The sequence below is a fragment of the Neopelma chrysocephalum genome, unplaced genomic scaffold (genome assembly GCF_003984885.1).
Source record: "Neopelma chrysocephalum unplaced genomic scaffold, ASM398488v2 Primary Assembly neopelma1_44, whole genome shotgun sequence".
Classification (NCBI taxonomy): Eukaryota; Metazoa; Chordata; class Aves; order Passeriformes; family Pipridae; genus Neopelma; species Neopelma chrysocephalum.
The window spans coordinates 22,518,383-22,546,358 of record NW_020897703.1 but is presented as its reverse complement, the minus strand read 5'-3'; the positions used below and the strand labels follow the sequence as shown (position 1 = coordinate 22,546,358).

Genomic DNA, 27,976 nt, shown 5'->3' with positions numbered 1-27,976 from the left:
TTAACTGATGATTCCTCACAATATCGTTGTGAAGCAGGGAAAAATTATGCCTTGTTTTGACAGATGGAGAAACACGGACAGAAAAGGCTGAGTTCTTACCAGGAACTTCGCCAGCTTCTTTCAAAGTAATTTCCAAGGAAGATCTTTCCCTTCAGAAAGCTTGAATCTACAGAAATCTCTCCAAGTTTCCAAGAGATGGTCATAGGTGTTGGCCTTTTTTGGAGCTCTGACTGGATTATAATCTGAACAAAGAACAAGCAGAAACAACCTTTTCTCTGTGATGACTCACCCTGCCAGAGGAAGATTAGTCAATGGAAATTTGTATCTGCCTGTACTAGCTAGTAAATATGTACCCATCCCTGCTTAGGGCCACGGGAAAAGCACCAGGGCAGCAGGAGTGGAAGCCTGAGTTGAGTAGTCACAGCTTTTTTGCTGTTGGCACTCCAGCATCAACAGAAGTAAGAGCAGAGGAGTCCTAGGCTGATTTCCAGCATTGTAACAGACCTTACACTTGAAGGATGTCAGGTGCTCAGTCACAGCTCTCCCATTTACCCTTTCTGCTCACAGTCTGAGCAAGGCAACCTTTCCCCAACACACTCTTGTCGCTTTATCTCGAGTGTAACAGGATTGTTAATTTTTCCTAGATCTTTTCACAAGAGAAATTATTCAGTCTAAACTTCATGTAACTTCAGGTTTATTTTGTACTGCCCTATTAATCAGTAAAATGGTAATGTGGTAACCAGAACCTCACAGTGGCAAAGGTAAGTAGAGAAGCAAGAAGTCATTACCTTCTATATTTAATAAATATTTGTTAAAAAGCCAGTCTGCTTCTTTTTCTTCGTTCTGGTCATTGACCACACTTGCATCAGGGTAGTTCATATGGCCAGCTGTACTTTGGCTTTGCCATTCCTTCCCAGAAGTTTCTGAAATAGAGAGACTTGATTATTTGCCAGCTAAGCCAACTTCAGCTCATTTTTTCCTCATACTGGTAAATCCAGTTTGAATGTTGCCAGCAACAGGCTTTTGGTATATCTATATTCACATCCTAAATGTAGCCTTCAGAAGAGGTCCAAACAGAAACATCCTTTGGAAGCTCTCATCGTGGCAACTTCTCTCTACAATGAACAATCTAAACAGGATCACAACAGCATAACTTTGTGCCTGCTAGTGCACCTAAAACTTCAGGAGTTCAAAACCTTTAAACTCTGTCACATAAATAAAGGCTGCTAATACTTCTCTATCAAGAAGTATTTTAATTAATCTTAATGATCCAGGGGCTATGAAATACTCACTGAGTTCACTACTCATTAATCATAGCACATTAATAAAGTTCCTGCTTCCAGTGTACCTTGTTTCATCAACCTCTGTAAATTCAACCCCCCGCAACATCAGCCCAAACCACTGGACCCAGTCTCTGTGTTCCAAGCTCCTGATGCAACCTGAGTAGTGTTTAAATAACTCTTTCTATCTCATTTTAATGGCACACACACAGGTCAAGAATCCCTTTCTGAACCCTGGCATAGGGTCTCCATATGGAGCTTGAAGTGGGGTGTCAGACTGGGAGAGTCCTGTGCTGGCTTATTCACGATTTCCTTAGCTTCAGCAAGGCCTACAAGCTTCTAGTTTAGCCTATTCAGAAAGGAAAGGCAAGACAAAATCCACTCAGCTAGACAAGCATTTTCTTTATCATCACTTCTTATTCTTAAAAAAACCCTCCCGAGATGCACGTCTTTGCAAAATAACAAGTGAATCGTCTTTTCTCAGTCTAATCTCACTCCTGTAGCTTCCAGGTTTTGTCAGCATCTCAGGTGAGACAGAATGCCTCCTGTTGCTCTCTCCAGATTATCTGTCTTAATATTTGGCAATGGCTTTCTCTCATTTGCAGAGAAGCCTCCCTCTTTATATGTATGCCTTCTTTAGTCATATGCCCCAGCCAAAATACTCCAGCTCTTGAATTTGTTGTTTTGTGGAGTTAGGACAGGAATGAGAGATATTGAGAGATAAGAACTCTTGATTGCCTGATGTTGGTCTCTCAACTTTAGTTATTGCATGTTGAGAGGCCAAGCACTGTCCCTGGTCTGAGCAGCATAACAGACTTAGTCCATTCAGACTTTCAGTATGTACCAGAAAAAGACAGAATGGCAAACCTGATACAAACAAAGGCTCACACAAAGCCAGCATATAATTCAGTGCAGATATTTTTGTTTCTCTTATGTGCGTCTCATCTTTTGTAATAAAAGCTATTACGATGACAAGCAGTTATTGGTTAGGATAAGAACAAAGGGGAGAGAGGAAAACATGACTCAGAGTGGGTTACTTGTTAAAGAAACTCATTATTTAAGTATTAAAATAGGAAACACATTGCAGAGAAAGAAAAGGCTCCATTTAACTGCTCTTCACAGTTATTCCTTCTCATTGTAATCTACCATGTATCATCTAGTCTAATTAATCATATCCTGAATTGCCATGCATAAAATAAATGTGTTCATTTGGGGGAGAAAAATGTATAGGGATGTGTGGTGTGATTTGCTTCTGGTTTTTATCCATCTGTCCTGTACTCCAGCTTCTCCTAATGAAAGAGGATGTTCTGTCCCCCCAAAATTAGGTACCAAATACATATTAACTTGTGCAAGTTTCAAAGTCATCTCACCTTTTCACAAGAAGACAGAAATACAAAAGTAGAATTCATTGTGGATTATTTGACTCTTATCTAAAGCAATTACATATATTTAAATTACATTTCAACCACTGAGAAAGTCTTTAATTTAGTTTAATCTTCACTGAACTCTGGACAACAACGTACCTTGGGCAGAGAACATTTTCCTTAGCTATGTTCTATTAAGCCACTAGATGTCCCTCGTTCCTATGTAAAGCTCCAGGTAGTGGACAATCTAGGAGGAAACAGCAGGATTAAAGTGCAATTTAAGCAGTGCAGAAGCACGTTTGTGTTCACAGCATGCAGGGCCTTTCTGTAATAGGTGCTGGTCCTTTGAGTGTAATCCTGTAAATCAAGGCAATTGCAAATACTGGTGTGCCAAACCCATAACAAATGTAACTGTGTTTAGACAAATCACAGTCATCAAGGTTAGAAAAGACCTCCAAGATCATCAAGTCCAGCCTTCAAACCAGAACCACCGTGCCCACTGATCTGTATTGTTTACTGCTATGTCTACTTGTTTTCTGAACACTTCCAGGGATGGTGACTCCAACACTTTCCTGGGCAGCCCATTCCAACATAACCACTCTTTCAGTGAAGACATTTTTTTTAAATATTCAACCTGAACCTCCCCTGGCACAACGAAGTGCATATATGGCAAATACAAAAGTCAGATGAGACTGAAGAAAGCAGATGAAGATGGCATTGAGGAAAATAGGCTACGAATCCAAGGATCAGAGAGTAAACTGCATCATTCCTTTTCCAACTATCCATTGACAACTGTATTTTCCATATACATATGTAATTACTGACTTTTTTTGCCATTCATGATGGCACAGTCTCTTCTGGCAGTCAGAGCAGATCTTACTTTATGAAAGCATGGATTTGACTGTAGTATATTTGAGGCATGGATGGACCTTATCACCACATGGATTTAGATAATTACAGACTAGCCAGGGAATGGTCACTTCAGTATCAGACTGGGAATGTTGGGCTATGTAAGCCAGAGATTACATGAATAATGACATTTGACTTACGCTGGTGATGATAAAAGCAAAGTCAAACACTTCTCTGGAGGAAACAAAATGTTTTACCAAGTAAATAGTGTCAGGAAACTGCTTGCAACTGTCTGTGAACTGTACAACTCCCTCTTCCCTTCCCGCATCCTATCTGCTTTTTGCAAATTTCCTGACCCCCATTAGTTAATTTATACCATCAGCACTTCGCAAGGCCCTGCCACAGAAAGTGCTGCCTCTCCAATTCTCTTTTGGAAACTCTTTCTCAGATTAGGACTCACTTCCTTGCTATTTTAAATTCATGGAGTGGAAAGGTCACATCAAAGGAAAAAAAATGAAGAAATGCTTCCTCCAGATTAGTTTTGCTTTTTAAGTCATGTGACCGATGGCAAATTATATCTGCATAAGAAATAGGACTCAACTGCCCATTGGCTTTTTTTTATGTCACCAAAATGTTCATGACAGAAGGTCACAGCATGTCTTTTTCCAGCAGTTTTTGAAACAGGGGTGCTGCCATTCTTCAGTAAAGAAACATGCAGAGGGTTCTGCCACCTCAGTGTACTGGTTTCCTATTTTTAATGCCGCTGACTGAATAATACAGATTTTCATTGCTTATTAAATATCAGATCATGGGGCATGCTCTCAATGTTATTTATGCTTTTAATGCCTGATGATTTCAGGGGGAGCATAAGCAGCTAAATGCCTTTATGAGTCTTCATTCTGTTCTCATAAGATGAAAGGAAAAAAATTTTGCAGTTCTCAAGAATGTATTTGTTTGTCCAAAGCTTTGTCAAAGCATGGAGGGCTGGGAATGCAAAAACTGAAACTGAAACCTACCCAATATGCTTATGGTCTTCTCTGCATGAGACCTTTGAATTCTTCCTCTGGTTCTCCCTCCCAGCTGTCCTCAGATAGACTCCACCTGAGTGAGAGGTGGTTGAAAAGACGATAAATACAACCACTGCTGGCCCTCAGTTACTGAATCCAATCTGGAGCTGCTCAGGTCATAATTTACAAGTCTTGCAATTAATATATTGTGTACTGGTGACCAGTTTCTACCAGGCCATCTACCAAAGAGGGTCAAATCCAGAGCCTGGTGGCCATCAATGTGACATTCCCATTGTCTTCAGTGGGATTTGTATCAGATTGTTATTTCCACTGATTAAAGATAAACCATTTGGGGGCTAAAAAATCTTGGGGACATTTGGGGGCTAATAAATCTTACAGTTCCATACAATCCCTTGTGTTCTTTCTAATGCTTAATAGCTCTGCTCTCACCAGTTACCTCACTCAGTTTGAAGCTAAATGGATTTTTTTTTTCACAGGCTAATACACACATTACACAGAATCTCCTTTCCCTTCCTGCTTACTTGTGTTGTTTGCCATCTTTTTAACAGGAAACTGAGAACTACGAAATGGAGAGAACAGAATGACCTATTGAACCAATTTCGCTCCACAGCAGAGCTGACAGGAAAACGGCTGCCTCAGCTCCGGGTTCCAGGAACGGAAAAACAGATGTTTCTTGGCTGCATTTAACAGATACTATTCCAGTTTGAAGCAACATTTTAAAATACAGATCCCAAGACCTTATGTATTTCCAAAGTATTCTAAGAATGGGAAAATGGAAATTTCTTGCAAGTCTTCAAGTAGTGCCAAGCATGATTTTTACTTTCTTTTTTCCCCCCACCTCCTTTCATTTTTCCAAATTAACTTCTCCAGTTTAGCATTTCTGTGGCTGATACATGTACCAGAACATGCATTTGTGCCCACATGACTTAGATAATCAGATCAGGTATATTAACACTGCCACAAACTTAGAATGTTTCCTTGGGGAAATCCCTCAATTTCCCTGGATGCCACTTCTCCACTTGTGCTACCTAGAGCTTGTATGCTCTCCTCCAGAGCGTCTCTCTCAACTACCAATATCTGCAATAGCTGGTACATAGAAACCACAAATAAGAACATAGCCATATGTGTTGCCATAAAATAGATTTTAAAAATTAAGTTAACTACCAGCTATTCAGTGAATGGCAACAGTACATAAAATGTGGCAGAGACTCAGGTTCTTTACAGGGTAATTGCAGACCATCCTGTCAACTGTGAATCCTGTAAGTCCCAGAATAAAGATGGAAGGGCAGAAATGTGGGAAGACAATAGTTTCCATGCTATTCTCTGAATAGATTCAGGTTACTGTGTTATTCAGCCATTACAGTCAATGCTTATTTAGAGCATCTTCCCTGGGTGACCAAGTTATGGTAGGGCCATGATGACCCTCAGAATAAGCCAAAACCAGGGAGGGAAGGAAAAGTGGGCTGCAACATTCTTACCCTGAGCCTGCCAGGTCTGCCTCTGAGTGCATTTAGCACATGTACACAAACTCTTCTGTCAAGCATCACAGAATTAGTGGGATATTATTCTCATATACCAATAGGGAACTGAAGTGACAGCATACAAGTGATAACCACAAATATACATTAAAGATCCCAAGTCCATGGAACTGTGAATTTCCCAAGAATAAGCTTTAGCCCATATTTACACAATTTCCTTCTTCCATATATGCCAAGTAAATCACAAGAGCTAGCTGTGATAAAATGTTTTGAGCACTTCCTTCCCTGGCTGAAACCAGAGATATGCTACCAGCCCCAAAATAGAAAATGCCTCAGCTTAAATTGATTTCTAGTTCCCTTGATAGTTTTGGTGAAAGTGAAGGTGGACAAGACAACTTTGCTGGAGGAGTTCTTGAACTTATCAGATATTCCTAACATTTAGAGTACTGTACAGTTTTGGGGTTGGAAGAACTGAAGATCTTTATGGTAGACAGGTGTCACTATCTATGCCAACAGAAAAGGAACAGAAGCACAAATTTAATGAAGATATTTCCCTGATGTTCAAATGCAGTTGCAGAAATTTCCCGGTACTCTCCCATACACCATATTGATACACAACACCTGTACAGAACATTAAGCCAAAGGGGTTGTCTTTACTAAAGAGTTATTGCGAATAGTATTCTATTCCACTAGGGAGCTAAGATAATCACCACTTTTTAAAATGCAGATTTAGTCCAAGATTGATTCCTCCTCAAAAAACCTAAATACTTTTTGAAAAAAAAAAGTTGACTTTCACAGAAGGATTATTCTAGGTGAAAAGAATTGAGGCATTTTTCAAATATTTCAACATAAATGCATAATATTTGTGATTAGAAATTACTGAAACCGAACATTTGAAATATATACACTGGAAACCTTAAAACAAAGACTTTAAATGTTGACTTTTGAAATTAAGGTAACTTCCTGTTTTACAGCCAGCCATAGTAGAACTTACTTGTATCTTTAAAGAATAGTGTGTATAATACAGCAGTCTTAAGGGTAAAATCACTGGGATACAACAAGGCATTAAAGGCCAATTTTTAGAATTTAGTGTGGACTCTAACAACACAGAAGAATTGAAGCTCGGTACTCTTGGTCTTTCTACAGCCTCTGTGCTTGCTCCTTGTATTTAAGTTTCATAAATTGTTCAGAACTTTATCGATAGAATTAACAGTCAAAATAACACTTCTTAACATCTGGTTCATATTCTTGTCCCAGTTATGCTGGTGCAACTCTAAATTAAACTGAATGCCTTACATGAATTCACTCTAAATTTATGATGGTAGTCGGAAGAAGTGGACTTGGTTCCTGGTCTTTAAAAAATGTCAGTGTTTGCAGCCAAATAAAATCACACGTAGTTACATCCTCTGTGGCACAAGATTGCCATCCAGCGGTAATTCCCAAACCTGTATTTACCGAAGGCATTCCCGGACAGCTGACCAGCAGCCGGTAATGATTTTACCTCCCAGTCTGATAGCTTCAGATCCAAACTCCCGATAGCCATTGCTGGGCTGAGAGGAACATTTCTGTTTAAAATTAATAACTTATCTATCTTCTTTTTTTTTTAACCAGTTTTCCATAATGAAATAGTTTAGACAATGAATGTAGATTGTTGCTTCCTTAAGAGCAGGAACATGCCGAAGGGGGCGGCCCCTGGCACAGCTACACTCAATACACACCACCAAAGTAGGGCTGCAGCTCAGCTAAAACACTCTGCTGCTCCTCAGCCCTCTCTGACGGCTGGCGTTAGTCAGATCTGAGAGGAACACACCAACACTAATTTAAGCATCCTTGTACAGAGCTTCACCACCTGCTCTGGAGTGCCCTGTGCAGGGGACGGAGCTGAGAGTGCGAGTGATCAAGCTTTGAGGCTGGTTTCATGTGAATACTTATGCACCCAGACATCAATGTGACTGCTGATATCTTTGATCTGCAAAGAACAGGCCCTGAACTCAGACCTTCCACTTCCTGCATAAATGCTTTACCTGCTCTAGTAGATCATAAAACTGTCTTTTAGAGGGAATGGGTACAGTTGCAGTTGTGAAGACTCAGTCTGACTGGCATCCCTTAGAGGGGTTTGAGGATTACCCCTTGAACTGAGCCACTCTGGAGACCTGAATGGAGCGACACTAAGTTTTTAGTTCCTGATTGAGTTAAGATATGAAAGAGTGCCAAGCTGCTTAGTCCTGTTGAACTGGTGCAGACCTAGGCACACAGAGAGGCTCTATGCAGCAGAGTATAGCTTATGTGAAAAATAGGAAAGGTGGTTTGGGAATCTAGGCATGATGCAAGGTTAGACACAGCTCACTGGGGTTTTTCCACCATCTCTGTTTTAGATTTAAAAGCTCAAATTCTGCCCTAAACCCTTATTTTTTTACTTGGTCCATAGCCAATAAAATAAATTCTGGTTAAAACCCCATGTAAAACCCCAGGCTGATTGTACTGATCTACCTTATTCTCTGTCTTATCCTCCCCCCATCTGTAGTGTTTTCCTTTGCAGTTAACTTACTCTTGCAATGCGGATGTGTATGAATGACTATGAATGATTCATGGGTCTGTTCAGCCTGATTGCCCTCAGATTAAATAATTTCATACAATGTTCCCGTTGGTGTTCTACATGCATCTTACTTCTAAATAGAAATTAAGTTATCTGGGGTTGTGGAGGCACCATTGCAGTCAACACTTGCAAGGCCGAGCTCATCCCAGTGAACGGCCATTTCTGCCATGTTTCTTCAGGAGCTGCAGAAACAGGAAAACTGATACTTTAATTTCTAGGCACAGTTCCATTTTGATGCATCTCTTGCACTAGCATGTGAGATGAGATGCTGAGGGTCCAGGTTTCTCCTATGAGCTATACCACACTGCAGTTTCTCCCTCTAACTTCTGTAAGAGACCAGTGGGCTGCATGTAAACTGACAATTTCCCATTATTTCTATGACCACGTTCTACTTCACATTTCACTCTGTTCAAGAATGACCAAGTATACACTAAAATGGTACAAATAAACTATTTCACCTAGAATTGGTCTAGCCTAAGTAGTCATATCCAAAACCACGTGAATTATTAAGAAGCATGGACAAGAAATTAAACACAAACATCTTGCATACTCAAATGCTGAAAATGAGACTCCTTGTTAAGGACTAAAATTAATATGAAACAATGAATCTTTTATGTGTTCCACAGTAGGTAAGCCAAAAACAAAACAGTGTCCTCAGACATTTTCAAAGTAGCTTGATTAATTTTCTGCTAATGAAACCAATGCTGCAATCAGCAATTCATTCAAAATTTAAGAAAAAATTGAAAAAAATTAAGAAGAAAAAACAATTAAGAAAAATTGCTTCAAAACAAAGCAGAACCAAAAATCTTATTACCAGAAACACAGGTACTACTTAGTGTCTTTGGGATTGATACGTGTCCTCACATTTGTTCCATAAAACAGGACAAATCTTTTGCCAGTCTTTTCTCGGGTAAGCTGCCTTCTTCTAGATAAAATTTTATTGCTGGTTCCTGTGCACAGGTAGAGCAGCCTTATCTTCTTGAAATGGGAGTGCTCTGTCATTGCAAAAGGCTGCAGTGGGCAGTTGAAGTGATAGGATTAATACTGATTTGTTGTCCAAGGGAAGCTTTGGAGCAAAGGTGGGATTCAGAAACAATCACAATTTACATTTTCTGACACTTTTTTTTGAGGCTTGCTATTTCGGAAATAAAAAATATTGATTGAGGGGTGTTTAAATTTAGTGAAACCTTGACAATTTTCATATTTGATCGGACTAGAAATGAAAGGACAACTGGCATAATCTCACCCTTTCAAAGGAAGAGTCAAAACAAAGTGCTCTCTGCAGATACTAAAGATCTGCCACCTCCTATTTCTACTGTGGACAATCCAACAACGGAAATAATTAGTTAATCTTTCGTTTAAATAAAGCGTTTGGGGGAAAGGCTAAAAATAAACACTGATTCATTCCTTGTCAGGGAAGTTTCTCCTGTCAATTATCACATTGTTACTGCTGTTTTTAATCTAGTCAGATGGTGAGATTGGCAATCCTTTCTGCAGGGGCTTCTGGGTGTTATTTCGTGGAGAATCTTGCTTGAAGGACTGATTACTGCTTTTATGGGAGCCAGTGGGAGTTTGGCCGCAGTCCTTCACGCATGTTAATTTGAGGGACTTCCAAATGTTAGCTAATGATCTCAGAGTTCTTTTTATGAAATATGTGTGGGTTTGTTTTGGGGTTTTGGTTTTGTTGTTTGTTTGGTTTTTTCTTGAATTCCTAGGAGAATGCAATTAAGAGGGTCTGGAGAAAGTGCTGCACTGTAGCTCTGGACTGACCTCTAAATAACGCCTGAGTCTAAGCATGAAAAATTCAGAAGCACATATTGCTACTGCACTTGGATATAATATACATAATATACTAAACCCAAATGTATTTGTATTATTCACAGAGTGCAGACCACATGCTTTGCATTGCTATGGACTGGGTCTATCTATTGGCCTCCACCTACAGTTACTTGAAAAAGCAATTACATTCGTTCTTTTTTTTTTAGGAGCAATACTAAGGAAGAAGTAGTAGCCTCTGCCCCAAAGCAGAGAAACATGTCAACATGGAAAATAGAGGTACACGTGGGTGGGGGAGTTTCATTCCTGTTTTATGAAGCCTTATGTACCTGTAAAGGAGAAACGGGGAAGAAAGCGAGCCGGTGGCAGCTGAAGCAGCTGAGCAGAAAGCCAAGGACACAAGTCCAAGCAAGCGCTGGGGCTGGGGCTCAGAGAAAAGCATGCAGAAGGATCTTTGGGCTAAACGCTGACTTAAAAGGGCTTGGAACGGAGTGCACAAACAAACACCGCTCCCTGTGCTCCCCCTTCCCACCGCCGACAAAAAAAAATTATTTATATATATATATATATATATGTTTGTTTCCGGCTGCATTCAGGCCAGAAACGAGATTTTATACATTCTTCGTGACTAACAGGGCAGTGAACGACCACGGCACGTTCCTCCCGGCAAGGCACAGAGCCCGCAGGACCCCAGGCCTCCCGGGCACAGCCTCCCCCGCCGGGGACCCGCCGCCGAGCACGTCCCCGCCCGCGGGACCCGCGGCAGCATCACCACCCGAGCGGCCTCAGCGCCGCGCAGTCTCCGGGCAGCGGCCGCGCCCCCGCCGCCCGCGGGAGGGGACGGTGAGCCCCGGGGAGGGTGAGCAGGGGGAGGGAGGAGGCGCCCGGCTGTGCCCCGGGGAGGGGGGCCATTGCCGGGGGCTCCTGGACCCCCGGGGCGGAGGGCCCGCGGCCGGGGATCCCCCCTCGCCCCCGGGGTGAGCTGAGCGCCTGGGGCGGGGGGTGCCCTGTGCGGGCAGAGCCGAGGGGCGGCCGCGGGCTGGGTGCGCTCCCGGCCGCACGCCGGCTCACGGGATTCTGTTTTTCCTTCTTTCCTTCCCCTTCCGCACGTCCCTATCAGGACGAGCCCAGCCGTGGTGGGGATCAGAGGATCAAAGGCGAGGGCGGCGAGGCCTTGCCCGCGGGCGGTGGCCCCGGTGGCCCCCCCAGCACTCAGAGCCCGCCCGGTGCCCGCCGAGGAGCAGCAGCAGCGCCCGGGCGGCCAGAGCTCCGCCCGGAGGAGCAGGGGAAAGGCGGTGAGGGCTCTGAGAGCATCCATGCACGCCCAGCATCCCAGGGAGCACCGAGACAGCCCGCCAGTGCACACAGCGGCACTGCCGTGCAGCGGGGCAGGGGCACAGCTGTGCGCAGCTGTGCACAAAGTCGTTTCCATCCTAAGGTACGAAAGGAAACAAAGCGCATGAAAGGAAGGAAGCGGCGTCAGCGCTCAGCAGCCACGACACCGCTGGGGAGAGGGACCTGCGACTTCCCCGGTGCTGCGCTGGAGGTCCGTGGTAGGGACAGCCAGAGCTCTTTTCCTTGCTTCCAGTTTAGGAGATTCACCACCCTGCTTTTTCTCATTCCCTTTTCCACAATCAACGAGCATAAAGCACAAAATGCCTTCTACCGAGCAAAAGACAAACAAAGAAATGCAACCATCCAAAACCCAAGCCAATGTGCATCTGGCTTGGGATGAATACTGGACCATGTCATCTGGGAGTGAGAATTTTTCAGAAAGCCAGACTCCAGTCCAAAATGGACCCTGTCATTTGGAGTCTGAATATGAAAACAGCTTGCAAAACATTTTTTCAGGCTTCTGACAAAAGAGTTGGTCCTTCTTTTGCTCTGGTATCTAGGCTACATTGTTCAGGCTCATGCATATCACTGGTTTTATTCACATGAGTAATTCCATTTGAATTTGGAGCGACAACGTGTATGTGTAAAGTTACTGATATGCTTTCTGTCTCCTTTATATATTGAAATTATGTGGGTTTGGTTTTTTTCCATTTGCTGGTGCAGCCCAGTAACTGTTGGCATCAAGGTTATTGTGAGCCATCACGGTTATTATTACTGTTTGTCCACTGACACCTTTGTTTTCCTTGCCAAACTAAAATCCAGCTATGCCTCTCTATGCAATCTATTCCAGCTATGCAATTGTATCATCTGTTTTTATGCAACCATCTTTCACCTGACTGTGTAAATTCATCTTCCCTATAAAAGATCTTTTTGTACTCAGCTTTTCCTCCAGTCATGACTGACAGTCATTCCAGTTGTGCCATCTGAGTCTTTCTCACACAAGTCTCTCATGACTTCTCCCATACAGTGTAATCTAAATTCATACTGATTCTAACATGATATCTGGATGTTTTAATATTTGCCAGCTGGAACATTTTATTATTCTTATTGCCAAATGCCCTCTCTTTCCTCCTTCATATTTCTTCAAGCTACAGCTTCTGCTATTCTCATAACCTTGTATGTCTTCTCTATCTCATTGATACATGTTTGTCTAAGGGCAAAATGTCTCAGGGACAAGAAAAACACAAATGTTTATCTTCCATGAAGTGTAGCATTAAGTTTTAAGTGTGGGTGAATGTTTTATTAGATGCTTCTTTTCCTCAGTCAGGGAATAGAAAGAACAAATAAGTAAAATTCAGTGCAGACTTTTTGCTTTTAATGGAAGGTAATAGCTTTTCAATGATATGCTCTCAGCTGTCAAGTATATACTCTAGTATCCTAATTTGTGCCTGAGGAGAGAAGGCAGGCTGGGCAGCCACTGATTCCTTTTGTCAACTAGAGTCTTTCTTCCTAACGTAGAAAATTTTGTGCATTACTATGAGTAGAGACTCCCTTAGGAAATAAAGTATTTTGAAGTTGTTTCAGCAGCAGGTCACAAGCTGTCAAGAAGATGCATTCAGTCACACCTAAGGACAGATTTATTACATTCAATCTCCAGGGCATCTGCCTACCGGATCTTGAAAGAACCCAGCTGGTTAGTTTTTGTGAAAGCCCCAAATGATGCCTTCTAGGAACATTGAAAACTGCTATTTCCAGGGGAAGGGGTGATGACCCCTGTATTGAAATGACCTGTTCCAGTGGTGACAGGACAAATTACTTCCAAGGAAAGGGTAAAAGGCCAAATACGTCTTGAGACTGCGCTATGATCATGGCAGGAGTTTCTCATTTCTTTTATCTTAAAGTGTGAGAACCAGGAACTGTATTTCCTCCCTCTGTCATATCTAGAGCATGAAAAATCACCTGTTTGTCTCCAGTAACTCCTGAAGAGCCATCTTCCTGCAGGGACACTTTACAGTCAGGGTGTCCGTCCCAGCTATGTGGCAAGACCACAACAGAGACCGAGTTCTGCCTGTGGATGGAGGATCCTAAACAGGATCCTAAATAAGATCTGAAAAGCAGATTAGATTCCTGAAGTAAATATTCTAATAAGGACCAACCCCCCCCCCATACAGTCTTTGATTATCAGCATGAACATTTGATCAGGCATGGCTGGTGCCCTGGATTTATATATCCATAACATGCTCTACTTGTGCCACCTATGGATGTGTATTTAGGGAAGCTCTTTCTCAGAAACTTCATTCAAAATTGAATTGCAGTCAAATGATTACTACAGTGCTGGAAATCATAATTAACAGATTACCTAAGGAGATCTATTAATCAAAACTATATATTCTGATTTTTATTTATTAAAAAGCCTCATTCTAAAAAATGAAACAAAACAAACAAACAAACCTCACCAACAACTGAAATTTTAAGTTACTAAGGAAATTAAGGTGGTATAGATGCATCTATTTTTGTCTGTACCATAAATATATTTCAGTACTGTGGCAAAGGTAATTTTCTGATTCATATACTAGAGGTGTATATAAAAATGTAACAATCCCAGAAATATTTTAAACATTTAATTTCTTTTTTCCATTTACTACCTTCTCCACCGTATTTGGGAAATAGATGAAATATTTACTGTATTGCTCCAAGTTTGTATTTTTGTATTTGTTTCATTAAAAATTAGAAATATACCTAGCACATAGAAAATACAACTGGATATATTTATACTTCTTTATTTAATAAGTTAATTTATTACTACTAAAGAACTCACTTGGTAGTAGAGATGAAGTAGTGCTACACAGCACTGCTGACTGCAAAAGATTTTCTTTTCTGGGTGAAAGCTTCTAGAAAAAACCCAAAAGACAATATATTAGCAATGTCAATTTGCAAAATTTAATTTTGGAATTATATGCAAACATATAAATTTATTATGAGCTTTTAAAATTAGAGCTTTAATATTAATGGGATCTGAATTAAAGAAATGCAGTACCTTGCCTGCAGAGCTCCAGAAACAGGCAGTGAGCTTTTCTCAGGGCGAGATCCGTGATACTCTTGTCTGTTTTGCAGTGAAGATGCCAGTGCCCTAGGTAGGACTCCAGAAGTAGCAGTTACATACAGAGGTTTACAGCATATAGAAACTGTAATTATATGTGGCTGTTTCAGAAGAGTCACGCCCTTTAAAATACCTGCTCACTTCAAAAAGCATTTTGAAGCACTAGATAATGTTTGTGAATACTACCTTAAACTTGTTCAAATTCAACTTAGAGCTATTCAACATAAATGCCTCACAGTTTTTCTGTAAATTTTTAATATCTCCACTCTAAGCTTTAAACAGACAGCAGGGTTGTTACTGTTTTACTTGAAAGTAACTGTAATTTTTCTGAACCCTGAAATCTGGATGGAGCTGTGTCCCCTGCTTTGATTTGTTATTTTACAAACCCTCTTTCTGTCCTTCAGCTTCTCCCTGTAAGAAGCAATACTGCTTTCCATCTCCTTCCTTTTGTCTTCAGTGCTTCAGTTGTAAGCTCAGACATGTAGTAACTGCATTTTTTTACAACACATAGCAAAACCAGGCCCTTATTTCAATTCAGAATCCTAATAATACAGAAATATTACAGATACCCTATGGTCTTAAAGCCATTCAAACTTTTAGGTTGAAACTCTAAAGCTGAGCTTCTCTGAAAATTAGTTCCTGTATTTTGAAAAAAAACAAACCAAACCAAACCCAAACCAAAAAACCCCAGCCTAGAAACAGTTCATAGCACCTTGAGTTTAGGAAATAATAAAATAGCAAACCTGAGGATACTAAAATTTATCACACATATAGTAAAAGCATTGCAAGTAAACATGATATACTGAAAAAAAGCCTGGATTTCTTAAACTATTCTAAACAAGTTGAGTGTGTTTTTAAAACTTTGTAACTGCCTTGCAAGTCCTCAGTCAAAGTTTCCTCATTCATGCAGGCAGTCCTAGTGGAACAAGCATTACAATAAAAGCACCACAGGAAGGGTTTCTATGATAAGTACAAACAGGAAGATCTGTTGTTGTTTTTGAAGAGCAGTAAAACATCAAGTTGCCCAGTAAGAAAATGCATGGAGAGGTTCAAGGCTTGAGTTCAGAAAACTGGGTCATTAACAAAAAATCCCCAAAACAGAACAAGATTTCCTATTTTTTCCCTGCCCCAATATGAGTGGTTTCTTATCTCATTATATTTCAAAAGGCTCGATCATTTTAAAAATGAAACTTTTCTGAGTATATTGAAAACAGATGGAAATGAATCAGGGGGCTGAGGCAGAAAAAAGCTTTAATGAAGATCTATTTAAGCAATACTTTAAATAAATAAATCATTTGTCTGAGAAACCACATCTTACAGAAATATAAATAATTATATAATGATGATATAAACTACATTTCCTGATGTAATTCCTGTCTTGCTACATTTCCTGAATTATTTGTATTATGAAACAGTAGTGGGGCGCCATTAATTGATACGCACTCAGTGCTATAGTTACCGTGCTAATTGCAGCTCTCCAGGCCCTCGACTCACAGCTCCTCCAGCCCTTTAACAATTGGGATTGATTGCACAGGAGCTATTTTTAGAACGAAATGGCAGAAGAGTTTGGAGAGCAGCAGACATTTTTGTGTGTGCTACAGCTGTTTCAGGGAAAAAAAATAGTTGGATAAAAATGTTCTGAGTTGTCTTTTTGTATATTTTTTTTTAATTCTGCTGAAGTTAGAGCTTCCTATTGGATAACTGATTTTGTAGCAAGTTGAAGCTGAGGTCAGTGTTGCATGACACAGAGGACATCCCTGGTGACATTGTTCTCAGAAGAGTAGCAGTTTTCTTTTGGAAATGGCACTGTTAAGGTTGACAGTAGATGAACTCTGGTGAGCCTGGTTCTATAGAAAGGCAGTCCAGGAGTCACGTTTGCATATTAAAATACCAGTGATGAAAGGCAAGATTCATGATTGACTTTGTGGTTTTTTTTCCCCAACTCTGAAATGAAGCAGTTTGTTAACTGAGTGTTAGTGAGTGTAGGTCTGCTTTCAAGAATGCTTCAGCTGAGAGTAAATGGCCACGATTCCCAAGGGTCAGTCGATGCTCAAAAGGTGAGACTGGGAGGAGACACATTCAGTTCATCCCAGATTGGCCTTTTGTTATCCCATCCAGCATTCCTGCCTTACACAGAGTTCAGCTGGAGTAGATAAACAACTAGACAGGATTTTGTTGCTATTCTACTATAGGAAATCAGGGCTCTCTTCTTCTCTGAATATTTGTATAATAGAAGGCAAGGTTTGTAGGAAGAATAACAGGCAGAAATATGTAGGAAGGGGGATAATGCTTTATAGCTGAGGAAGAAAACCCTCAAGGGGCAAGCCGATTTTACTTTTGTAAAGTATTAATAACCTATCACCTTTTTCACAGTAAACTATATCAATAATAGTAATACCTTGGCACTGTCACACAGCACTGCATCAGCAAATTTGAAGTGCTGTACTAAGGAAGTGACCGTCCCCATTTAGCTGTGGAAGTAAATGAATTGGCTGTGGTTACACAGAAGCTTGGCAGAGTTAGGGAGAGAATCTGTGTTTCATGACTTCAGCTGCTTTTCTCTTTTCAATTTCATGCCAGAAAGCATTATGGACTTACACACCTGTAATGTGTCACTACTTCATAGCTGCTAATTCCCCTGGAAATGAGAAATGCACACGCTGGTAAATGCTGCCCATCTTTGTATCCTTTCAGAGAAAATACAAAGAATAGACTTCAGTTTTTACTGTAATAGCTTACAATACTGGTTTGCATAAAAAAAACCCAACAAAAATTGAGTAGTTACTCTTGCCAAAAAATGCTGCAAGAGATTTCCAGCATCTTTTTGTCACTGAATACATTCCAGTGTTACAAATGATAAATTTCAGAGATAAACTGGATGATAAATGAACTTAGATACATTATTTTCATATTAATATGAAATATGACTATCTTCTGTATTAGCTTGTTTTACTGCAATCTTTGTTTTTCCTCAAATTATGTACAAATTGCCCTGGACTTAAAAGTTACCATTAGATAAATTACCACTTAAGCAGGTAGACTGTGGTGTAAAGGTCTTCCTTCTTTCCCCCCAGATTTTATGTTGGCACTTTGCTGACAGTTACTTCCCAAGTGGGAATGGCCACTGTACAGGGCAGCTGTGAACTGGAGCAGCTGAGTTTTGGATACACACCTTGCCTTTACACCTGGTGGAGCAGCAAATGGGCGCAGTCACGTTGGGGCTGATCTGCCAGTGCTCATCTGCTACAGCCTCCAGGAAGGAGATGGTGTGAAGGGACAACAGAGAGTCTCGTTGTTATGGATGGAGGGAAGGATAGCTTGTGAATTTGCCTGGGACAAATCCAGGCTTTCAGGAACAAGGGAATACTTGAACACAGGAGAAAATATTTGAAGAAGGGGGTATGCTGTTGTGCTGCTTGATATATAATCCCCTCCAAACAAGGGATGTTGGCACAGAGGCAGAGTACTGAAAACTCTGTAAAACAAAAATGTTGCTTTCAGTGCAGCAGTGAAACAGAAGACATGCAAAAATAAAAAGGAAGGCTTATTGTAGAAGTACGTAGAAAAATAAATAAAGGGTTATGTAGCTGTTACTCAGCATGTTTATGAACATATAAACATATAAACTGTTCTACAGAACAGAAATATTTTATAGCTTTTTTCTTTTGTATTTAACTGCTCATTCATCTTTGACTCCAAGAGAACGTTGCTCATTCCTTTTTATAACACGGCAACTTTTGATGGAGATGTAAATACTTTGTATTCTCCACCCCCTTCCCTGAAATCAAACACACACAGGGCGAACAGGGCTTATGTTGGCCTTCCCTGGCATATGTGTGGCTAAATATAGTTTTACACAATGAACTTCAAGGCACAGTTCATATGTCTGAAGTCACACTGTGGTGAAGTGTCTAGTAAAAACACTTGCATGTAGATCAAAAGAAGAGGGCTTCATTTTACCTCCTTGGACATTGCTGGATTTGCTGGGAAAATTTCCAGCCTTTGTCACTGCTGTGCTCTATAAGGCCATGGGCAGCAGCTGACATGAAAGTTCTCTGTGGATGTAAATGGTTTTACTGCTGTATATCCAGGGCAAATTTGGTATTTCTGCTGTGTTGCTTGTTTGGGTTTTTTAAATTAATTTATTTAGCAATTGTGCCAAGTAGGCATAGGTTTTTCACATTTACCCTGGAAGTAGTCTTCAATCAAAAGAATGGATTTGCTGCATGATCATTATGGTGAGCTGTGACTTTATCTATGACTTTATCCACTGGGATTCTAAATACATGCCTATGTAAACTGGAGAAGTTAAGTGTGGAAAACACTGTAACTGTGGAAGAACAGGCATTACTTTGCAGTACTAAAGAGTTAACCGTGTGTCCATACTGACAGACTCTCACCTATCTATTTCCATCCTAGGTTCTCAATGCAGCTGGAATGTGGCTTTCACTGGAAGAGTCTTGGAATTGGGAGACTTTGTCACCTCATTTGGTGACATGTGTCTCCTCAGACACATTACCAACACAAGTCGCAGCATTTGCTCTAATGCTGATTTTTTTTGTATGTGTTTGCTTTGTAAAATAATCTATGTTAAAATATATCATAGCCACTCTTTTGAAGCAGATTAATAGAGGAATGTTTTCCTGGTATTTGTGTCTTCACAGAACACAGTGACATCTTGTGGCATGGGAAGGGCTAGTGTCATTTTTTCCAGATCCATTGTCATTTCAGCGGGTGTAGAGATAAAAGTCTACACAAATTCTGGACAACTGCTAATGCATTACTTTTATCTCTAATATTCACTCTTTTAATTATTTTTTTAAGGACATGTTTGTTTTAAATATTTTAGTAGGGAAAAAAGACCAAGCCTTGGTTTCTACCATATCACAAACCCAGGGTGTTGGAGTTCATCTCTTCAGCTCACTGATATTCTTCAGAAAACTTTCAGCTCCAGCAATATTCCTTTCCCAGTCTCACAGATATAAGACTCTGAGAGTCAGAATTTCAGATACTTAAGTTAGTGTATTATTACAGATGGATAAAACTGTCATGTTGCTTTTGCTGGGACTGAACAGAAAACACGGTAATGTTTTATTGCAAGGCAGAGACTTTTCTTTTTTTCTTTCTTTTTTTCTTTTTTTTTTAACCTTAAATTACTTTTTGTCTTTTTGCAGACCAAACAGGGTTTAAGCCCTGTCCCTGATGTTTTGGGACCCTCCTCTGACATGGCTGCCCTTTGCAAGTTGATCCTTGGATAAGATCCTAGTTGTCAGCATGAAAGGAAAAACTGAACACTGTGGCTGGAAATCTGCCCCCCAGCAGAAGCCCAGTCCCTGCGATCGATATAAACACGCCTGTGTCGTTTGCAGAGGGTTTGTTTATCTCCATGGAGGGCGGAACATGACCAGTCTGAGGGATTTTTGGCGCTACAACATCGGTGAGTTGGTCCCTTCACCTGTATGTCAGGATTAGAGATTCTACATCCAGTCATCATGAAATTGGGGATACTCCGTAGTTATCAGATTATCCCCATTTAAAGTATTCCCATAAAAATAATGGATAAACTGCATTTTGTTCATTGGGCAGATGGTGTGTGTTTGCTCCCGTTGCAAGTGTCTCAGAAAGTTTAGATTTTAGTTCAGTTCCTTTTGTTTTGTTTTTTTTTTTCTTGACCAGAAATACTGAATCATTTAAAATATCCTGGTTCTAGCAAGGGATATCAAAGAGCTTTCCTGACTGACTTGTGCAGGAATAGTTTATGCATGTAAAAGAGCACAAAGGCAACACATGAATACAATACCTTGTAGGTTTATATTAACAATGCACTATCAAATATGACCCTTTGTTTTGTTTGACTTAATATGTGGTCTTGTACAGTTGTTGTTTCTGAAATAAACCAGAATTTTCCTGGAGTTCATTATCATGGACTTGTTGAGTTTTGATGTAAGTAACAATTAAAATACAAGCAGTAACAAGATCGATTTCTATTACATTTAAATTTGCTAAATAGAATAATGCATATATTCAACTTTTGGGAGCTTCTTCTGAACTAACAGAGAGGAAAGATGACAAACCACTTCATTTTCCTCATTGAACTGGCAGCACAGCCACATTCAAAGCTCATCTTTTCACCTTTTCTCAAATGTTTATGTCGAGGGCACTACTTAACTTCAGCTTTGGTTTATAGCGGAAAATGAATGGGAAATGCTGGATTGCTCAGGAGATGGTCCAGAAGAATTGGAAGAACATTCAATGGTGGCTTATAAGGTAGTAGACCAAGATTTATATTATCCATATCCTCACATTTTATTTCCTACTATACAATGCAACAAAATGCCATAGATTATTATGTACTGAAATACTATACCCAGAAAATATTTTTGTGTTGGTGCAGTTCTGGATGTAGCTGTACTACTGTTTTGGAATCTTTCTGAATAAAGTGACAGTAATTTCCTCAGTCAGTGCTCAGTATGTAACAGTAATACAAGATAAAGACCTTGGCAGCACATTCTTTGACTTAACTGTACAGTTGTAACAGTTGCTCTGAATTCATTTGCATGATCAGCTATGGCATAAAAACATTCACTTAGGAGCTTGCATAGAAGAGGGACGGGGGAGTGAAGGCAAATAAGAATTACAGCCCTGCCTGTGATTGGAAAACAGAATTTAGGATATCAGGAGCAATGCAATGAAATATTTCTATAAACATGCAAAATCTAATATTACCTGAGCAGTGCCTCAGAGAGCTCCAGATCCACATCCTTGAAGCTGTCCCAGGCTGACAAGGAAAGTACGTGGTTCTGGAATGCTGTCCCCGTTAGAACAGCCAAATATTCATCAGGGTTTCCTACTGGGAGAGAATAAAGACATAATTAAAAGTTGGTGGCTTTTTGGGATTGCCTCTTTAATTGTTAAAAGATCATCATACACATTATTGTTAATTATATTTTGGTGATAGCAGCCTTTTCATTTAGGAATTGTTTTAAAAATTATTTTCAGTGACAAATATTTTTCATTTTGTAGGGCAACCTGTATATTTTTGGTGGGATGGTGGATTCTGCTTTCACACAAGCAAAAACTCCTCTCTGGACATATGACATTGGTATGATACACAATAACCAGTTTTTTCCGTGGGACATTCCAAGTCCATAGGTACTAATAAACAGTAAGAACCAAACTGTTTTCTGCTGATTGTAAGCATAGCCTTTCCCCAAGCTTTACAAGATGTAGTGTGTATAACTGTGTGCATATTTTCCCCCTAAAATTAGGCTGTTAAGCTATCAAAAAGTCAGCTCTTACTTCAATTACAGAATTGAATGTGAAAGTTTTATGTATTTTAAGGTCTCAGAATTTCCATTCCTCCTGCCTCCTTCTGAAGTTTACAATTTGATCATAAAACCCAATAATTCATGTAGTATTTAATTTTTTTAATGTTACATGAATTTTAAAAATCAAGCTCTTTGTTTCATTACGGAAGAAAGCAGTTCAGTAAAGTATATCTCATTTTGTAATTTTACTGAAGAAACACATAAGCTGGAGCAGGAAAAGTCAAGTATAATTAAATAAGAAGGGGGGAAATTACCATCAACATTTTATAACACAGGTTTTTTTCTCCTAAGAACAAACATTTGGGATGTCTTAAGTGTGTATTCTAATAAAAGCAGTGCAGCATTTGAATTTAATAGCAATGTCGTACATGATTGTGTTCTCCCTTTGGAAATCCTGCGTGTAGTAATGGCTGCTTATTTTGATGTCAGATGGAGGAGGAAAGAGAGAGATACTGAGCTCTTCTTGAGCTAGTAAATCTCGTGGCCAGACCAAGATTTAAGTTTCCTGGCTTCTTTTGCTACTTCACTATGTAAACTTAAGTCAATGGGTTTTTTTCAATCCTTCATTTCTATTTTCCACCATTTGTCTGAGATACCTGCTGGAAAAACAGAGAGCCTCAGATAGAACATATTTTAAAGGAGAAAGCGTCTTATTACTCACAGTATTTATCAGTGAAAATTGGGAATGAGTTATTCAAAATGTGTTGTGTGTCTAGCTTTTTCATAGTTATTATTTAAAATCCTTTGGCAAGTATAGCTTTAAGTAATGCAAGCTTGCACTGCTTTCTCATTCTACCTCTGGTGCTGGGTACCTGATATTTCCTCTTCTTCGTGGTGATCACAGATCTGTGATTTCTGACTGTTATTTGGGTGCTAACCTTAGGGGATCTATGAAAAAGCACAAGAAAGAATAATGCTGTTGTGATAAGGATAAGTAGAAGAAGCCACACATTCATCAGGAAATCTGGGAGTCCTGCAAGTTCAAAAAATGCTGAAAATCACAGGTTATTTCTGCATTGTGAAATTTAGCCTTAGGAAACCAGAATACAGTATGGTACCTCCATGATTCAATATCAGATAAGGATACAGGAAAATCATTCCAACTGTGTCTCCTGCAAGTCTCTTGGTGCTGCTGTCTTAGCAGGGAGCAGATTTCTTCAGCCTTGTCAGTAGAAAACGCCAGGATGAGACTTACTTGAAAATTAGATCTGTAATTTGAAAAATTACTGTTGGAGGAGTGTCCTCTTGTGGTCCAGGAACTAAACTGCGCTTTATTAAATCAATCCCCTAGATTCCACAAGATGGACAGAGTGCCGTAACGTACCAGCAGAGAAGGAGGTAAGGAGCCAGGAAGTGGGGAATGTGTGAATCAAATGCCTGTTGCTTTGTTGATTAAACAGATTGCTTTGAAATATGTTCCCCCAAACAGTTCCAATCTCATCTCTTCAGAGACATGTGGCTATACTTTATTTCTTTGCACTTTCAATAACTAAGGCTTTTTCCTTCTTCAAAACAGTGTTTAAAAATACTGCTCTTAAATTTTAAGTCGTATATAAGAAGTTAAGTCCTCTTCTCTGCTGCTGCTTCTGTTTTTCTGAAATCCTTATCAAGAATACTAATTTTAAATGGAATATTGCAACCATACGTGAAGCCTGTGCTTTTAAAAGTAGGGTTGTGAAAACAGATTGGCAGTCACACTAATACATTTTGGAATGTGAAGTGCTGCAGCATTTTTCATTTCTTCAGTCTGAACACGTGGACTCACCAAGTTACTGCCACTTCTAATTGAAACCCAAGTGGAATCATTTATGTCTTGATCTTTTAATATTGGTTTTATATCACATGTAAAGAATCACTCATTTTTTGCTACTGAAACTTCGTCCTCAAAATGTTTCTACACCTTAAAATTACACACAAAAAATTATTAAGACGTGACACAGTTACTGCTCTGGTTACCTGTGTTTGGTGGAGGAGTCAAGAGAAAGTTTGGGACTGCAGGGTCATTTGTGGGGGAAAAAAAAGGTGTATTTCCAAGACAGACATTGCTACTGATATGACTTAACAGGCTTTTGTCTTAAACTGTTTTAGAGCTTGGCACCAGCTAACAGAAAAGGTCACAGTGCAGTAGTGTATCATTCCAGCATGTATATCTTCGGGGGATACTTTGGCATCAAAGGCATTTCGCAGGAATTTTGGACTTTCCATTTTGGTAAGTTAAAAAACTAGGATAAGGTTTTGATCCAGTGTAAAACAACAACTGCTGCAGGAGAGCATGGCCTTCCCTGTTAGGAAAATTCTTATCAGTAGAAATGCTGTAAATTAGTTTTGGCTGCTGTTTGGCAGCATTTAATGATGAATTCTGTCAATTCAATTAATACCCGGCTGAAATTAGACTATTACACTGGAAAAAGTTTTACAGTATTTGCCAGTTTTAGAGGAAAATCAGGGATAATGTTTTGTTCATTATTCACTAAATTCTTCAAGGATTACTAAAAACTTTCAGGCGCAGCAGAGACCCTGACTTCAGCCTATTAATGCCATCTTTTGAGTCTCAAATCTCAGACTGACCATGGGGAGCCCAACCTTTCAGGAGATGGTTTCATTAGCATATTCATCACCAGTCTGGTGTTGCAAATCAGATGATTCCCAGAGACTTCTTAAATGGATAACTTTTGTTATCTGGTGGCCATTTTGTCATTATTTTGAAACAAATGATGTGTTTATCTCATCCTTCATTCCCTCACAGGGAGAATAAGCACAGACATTAATGAAGTTTTTGTTGACTGATTTTTCCCCTCTTACAGTCAGGAAAGTATCTTTCTGTGTCAGAGTTAATGAATTGAAAAAGCCGCAGGAAAAACTGCTCTGTAAATAAAATTTCCATGGCATCTGTCATATAGCATCTGACATTTTCATTAAAAGTTTATTTCAAAACTGATTTTTTTTAAATGCACTTTTTCAGTGTCAGAATTTAAGCTTTTAACTCATACTGAAATAAGCTCAGAGCAGAAACCCGTATTCTCCAATTGAATAGTTACTTTTTTCTTGAAATAAATCCCTTCTCAAATACTCAACTAAATCGGAACCATCTATAAATTAGTATTTTCTTTCAGATACAGGAAAGTGGTTGTGTGTTTCCAGCCCATCTCACAACACTGGTCCAGGACCTCGGCATGGCCATTCCGCAGTGGTTTATCGTACCGGAATGTACCTCTTCGGAGGACTGATGGGGCTGAGTGAGCAGAAGGACTTGTGGAAGTGGGACTTTGTAAGCAGCAGCTGGTCCAACATCAGAACAAGGTAAGCTATTCTATGTGTTACACTACGTGAGCAGAGAAAGAAAGAATTTATCTTATCATTTGATACTGCATGCAGGTGGAGGGGGAGGTGGTCCCCTTTTGGCAGATGTAGGAATTGTTCAGATCAAGATATGGTGCTGCTGCCATCCCTGGGGCTCCAGTTGGCTTTGCTCGGAAGAGCTATTGGCAATGCGTTGATGCAGCTGTCAGCAGTGTAATTCTGATGTCCCAATGCAGCTGTTCAGCAGCCAAAAGGAAAACAGAGGCTAAAATCAGCGTTAAGTTTCTTGTTGGTCTCCTCTTAACTGCTGCTTTCTCTTATATTTAGCCAAGGACCTCCTCCAGTGGTAGGTCATGCTTCAATAGTCTGCAAAGACTCTATGCTGATTTTTGGTGGAGGGATTTCAAATTCCAGTCCTAATGATGACCTCTGGAAGTATCATTTCCATACGCAGACATGGAAGAAGCTTAGTAGTACTGCAAACTTTCCTCCTAAAATGTATCACTGCATCTTAGGAACTGGTGTTGATTTCCAAACTACCTCAGATTTCACTAATACATCCCCCAGTCACTGGAAGAACGATCAGAAGGACCATGGCCAGCTGGTGCCCATCCCGAGGCACACTCGCTTTGGCAACTACTTCCGCCAGCGGCCCACAGACGGGGCATTTGGCAGCAAGGAGAGCAACGCCATTGAAATGAAAACCTTCAGCTTGCCTCTGGAGCCAGTGGGCTTCTGTGCATTTCAGACCACCTCAGAGGCAGAACTGGACCCAAACAGAGACACAAGCCTTTCGATGAAAGACAAGTCCCTCCCTCTGTTTCCTTCTTCAGAGAGAGAAACTCTGGCTGCCACTCAGGTTATGGGTGAAGAGGAGGGAAGTGACTGTGGGTGCGCGACCGCCGGGGATGAACTCGGCAGCCGCACCAACACCCTGCTGCTCATCGGGGGCAAACCTTTGTCCAGCTTCGCTGAGATCTCCTTCAGACAAATGGAGTTCGATAGCTTGTGATTGCTTTGATTACAAAGTGAAAGAATAAATTTCCACCACCGTGGCAGTAGGTGGAAAACCAACTGCTTGCAACTGTCTTCAGCTTCCTATCAGCATGCTTGGGAAAAAAAATAATTAAACCTTCTCATACTTGCTGTGAACAGATTTCTTACAATGTTAACGAAACCCAACATATATTTAAGTCACAACTTGCATGTAAGTTGTGATTTCTGAGAAGAGCTTGTTGGAATGCTGCTCTTTTTGTTACTTTTCTTCTGGTCAGTTCATATCCTTTCAAATTGCAGTGGGTGATGCTGCCTTGAAAATCAGAACTACAAGTAACCCCTACTGGCTCCACAGCTGTCATTTCAGGGTCAAAGCTTGCTCATTTTGCACTGGCATTAGAGGGAAATACGGTCACATTTGATGGATTTGATCAATCTTAATGGCAACATTCTCTAAGTTTTTTAAGATTTTGTTTTCTTGAGTGTTATTTGCACAATATATTTGCAACAAGAGATAGCCTTACAACACCACAGAAACCAAATAAGCAAATTAGCGAGTGAAATCTATAAGATATTCAAGGACTGTATATAAACCATGAGTGCCCCCTGAAAATCATCTGCAGCCTTAGACCAGAGGAAGTACATCATATCTGGAAGAACAAAGGAATCGCCAAGTGAGTGTTGGCTTTAATGACTGAGCATAGGATCAAAAGGGTTTGACTTCCCATGACGGGGTGGGGGGGACAGAAAGAGGAGGGCTTGACAGAAATGGCACAAAGCATGGGCTGTTCTGACTGGAAACTCCTGTTTTAGCCACAAAGGGATTTCTGCTTTTCCAACTCCCATCTGTTTTGTCAACTCAGGTAGTACTCATTACACATTTCCCCTCTATCTGAGTAAATTTTGAGTTCATGTATAATTTTTCTTTGCTGAAAAGAAAAAGTGGTTTTTTTGAAAGATAATATTGTCCAGTGTTCCAAGCATTTATTTCCATAGAAGTTACTAAGATATGGCCTTCTGACAGAACTTCAGCCATCTGTAAGAAATGCTGCTGTCTGAAACGAGTAGAAAGTGTAATACTTCTGAATATTTGAAAAGATTGCTTTTCGAAAGTTTCATAGGAATAAAGGATTTCAAGTGAGAATGTTTACAGATACTTTTCATCATCTCTTCACAAGTAGCTGTCACATGAATTCAGTGGGAAAATTATAGATGAATTCGCAAAAAGCTACAAGAGTTATTTGGACCATTCGTGACCCTTGTTTGGAAACAGAGAGGATTGTGCTCTTCCACTTAAATAAAGCCTGCTCTGTTTCCTATCAGTGTGTGCTTATTTTCTTCACTTTCACAAATCTAAAATATGTATTTGTATTTTCAAACTGAACAAAGAACTTACCTTTCTGAATAAGGAACATGATCCCACAAGCCCCAGTCATCTCCTAGCACTTCAGCCAGCATCGAGGGTTGCCCAGGCTTTGAATTTCTGCTCCAAGAACAACAATTTCCCAGTTTGAGGAGGTTTGTTCGGAAAGGACTTCAGTACAGC

At 40.1% G+C, this 27,976-nt stretch overlaps 1 protein-coding gene and 1 long non-coding RNA gene across 7 annotated transcripts; one reads left to right on the top strand and one right to left on the bottom strand.

The window, feature by feature from the left end:
• Window positions 1-209: 209 nt before the first annotated feature.
• Window positions 210-14,035, bottom strand: LOC113965476. Its single transcript, XR_003533544.1, has 3 exons — window positions 13,666-14,035; window positions 789-923; window positions 210-242 (listed from the first exon to the last, which is right to left on the bottom strand). It is a non-coding gene; the product is annotated as an uncharacterized LOC113965476 (long non-coding RNA).
• Window positions 11,196-27,752, top strand: LOC113965474 (leucine-zipper-like transcriptional regulator 1). 6 transcript variants are annotated; one of them, XM_027678937.1, is made up of 9 exons: window positions 11,196-11,214; window positions 11,810-11,917; window positions 19,981-20,243; window positions 20,994-21,073; window positions 21,830-21,908; window positions 23,426-23,472; window positions 24,223-24,343; window positions 25,248-25,434; window positions 25,762-27,752. In XM_027678937.1, the coding sequence occupies exons 3-9, from the start codon at window positions 20,081-20,083 to the stop codon at window positions 26,444-26,446; spliced, it is 1,362 nt and encodes a 453-aa protein (XP_027534738.1). In that variant the 5' UTR covers window positions 11,196-11,214; window positions 11,810-11,917; window positions 19,981-20,080; the 3' UTR covers window positions 26,447-27,752. The 6 variants fall into 6 exon arrangements, with proteins under 6 accessions (XP_027534738.1, XP_027534736.1, XP_027534741.1 ...); XM_027678935.1 differs by lacking the exon at window positions 11,196-11,214 and adding an exon at window positions 11,400-11,666; XM_027678940.1 differs by lacking the exon at window positions 11,196-11,214 and having other exon boundaries at window positions 11,400-11,917; window positions 26,002-27,752.
• The last annotated feature ends 224 nt before the right edge of the window (window positions 27,753-27,976 follow it).

Excerpts from the sequence above, each read along its gene's own strand:
- LOC113965474 (XM_027678937.1), top strand. The coding sequence starts at position 20,081 with ATGAAAGGAAAAACTGAACACTGTGGCTGGAAATCTGCCCCCCAGCAG. Across the intron at positions 23,473-24,222 it reads ACGTACCAGCAGAGAAGGAG|AGCTTGGCACCAGCTAACAG; the intron begins GTAAGGAGCCAG and ends AAACTGTTTTAG. Across the intron at positions 25,435-25,761 it reads TGGTCCAACATCAGAACAAG|CCAAGGACCTCCTCCAGTGG; the intron begins GTAAGCTATTCT and ends TCTTATATTTAG.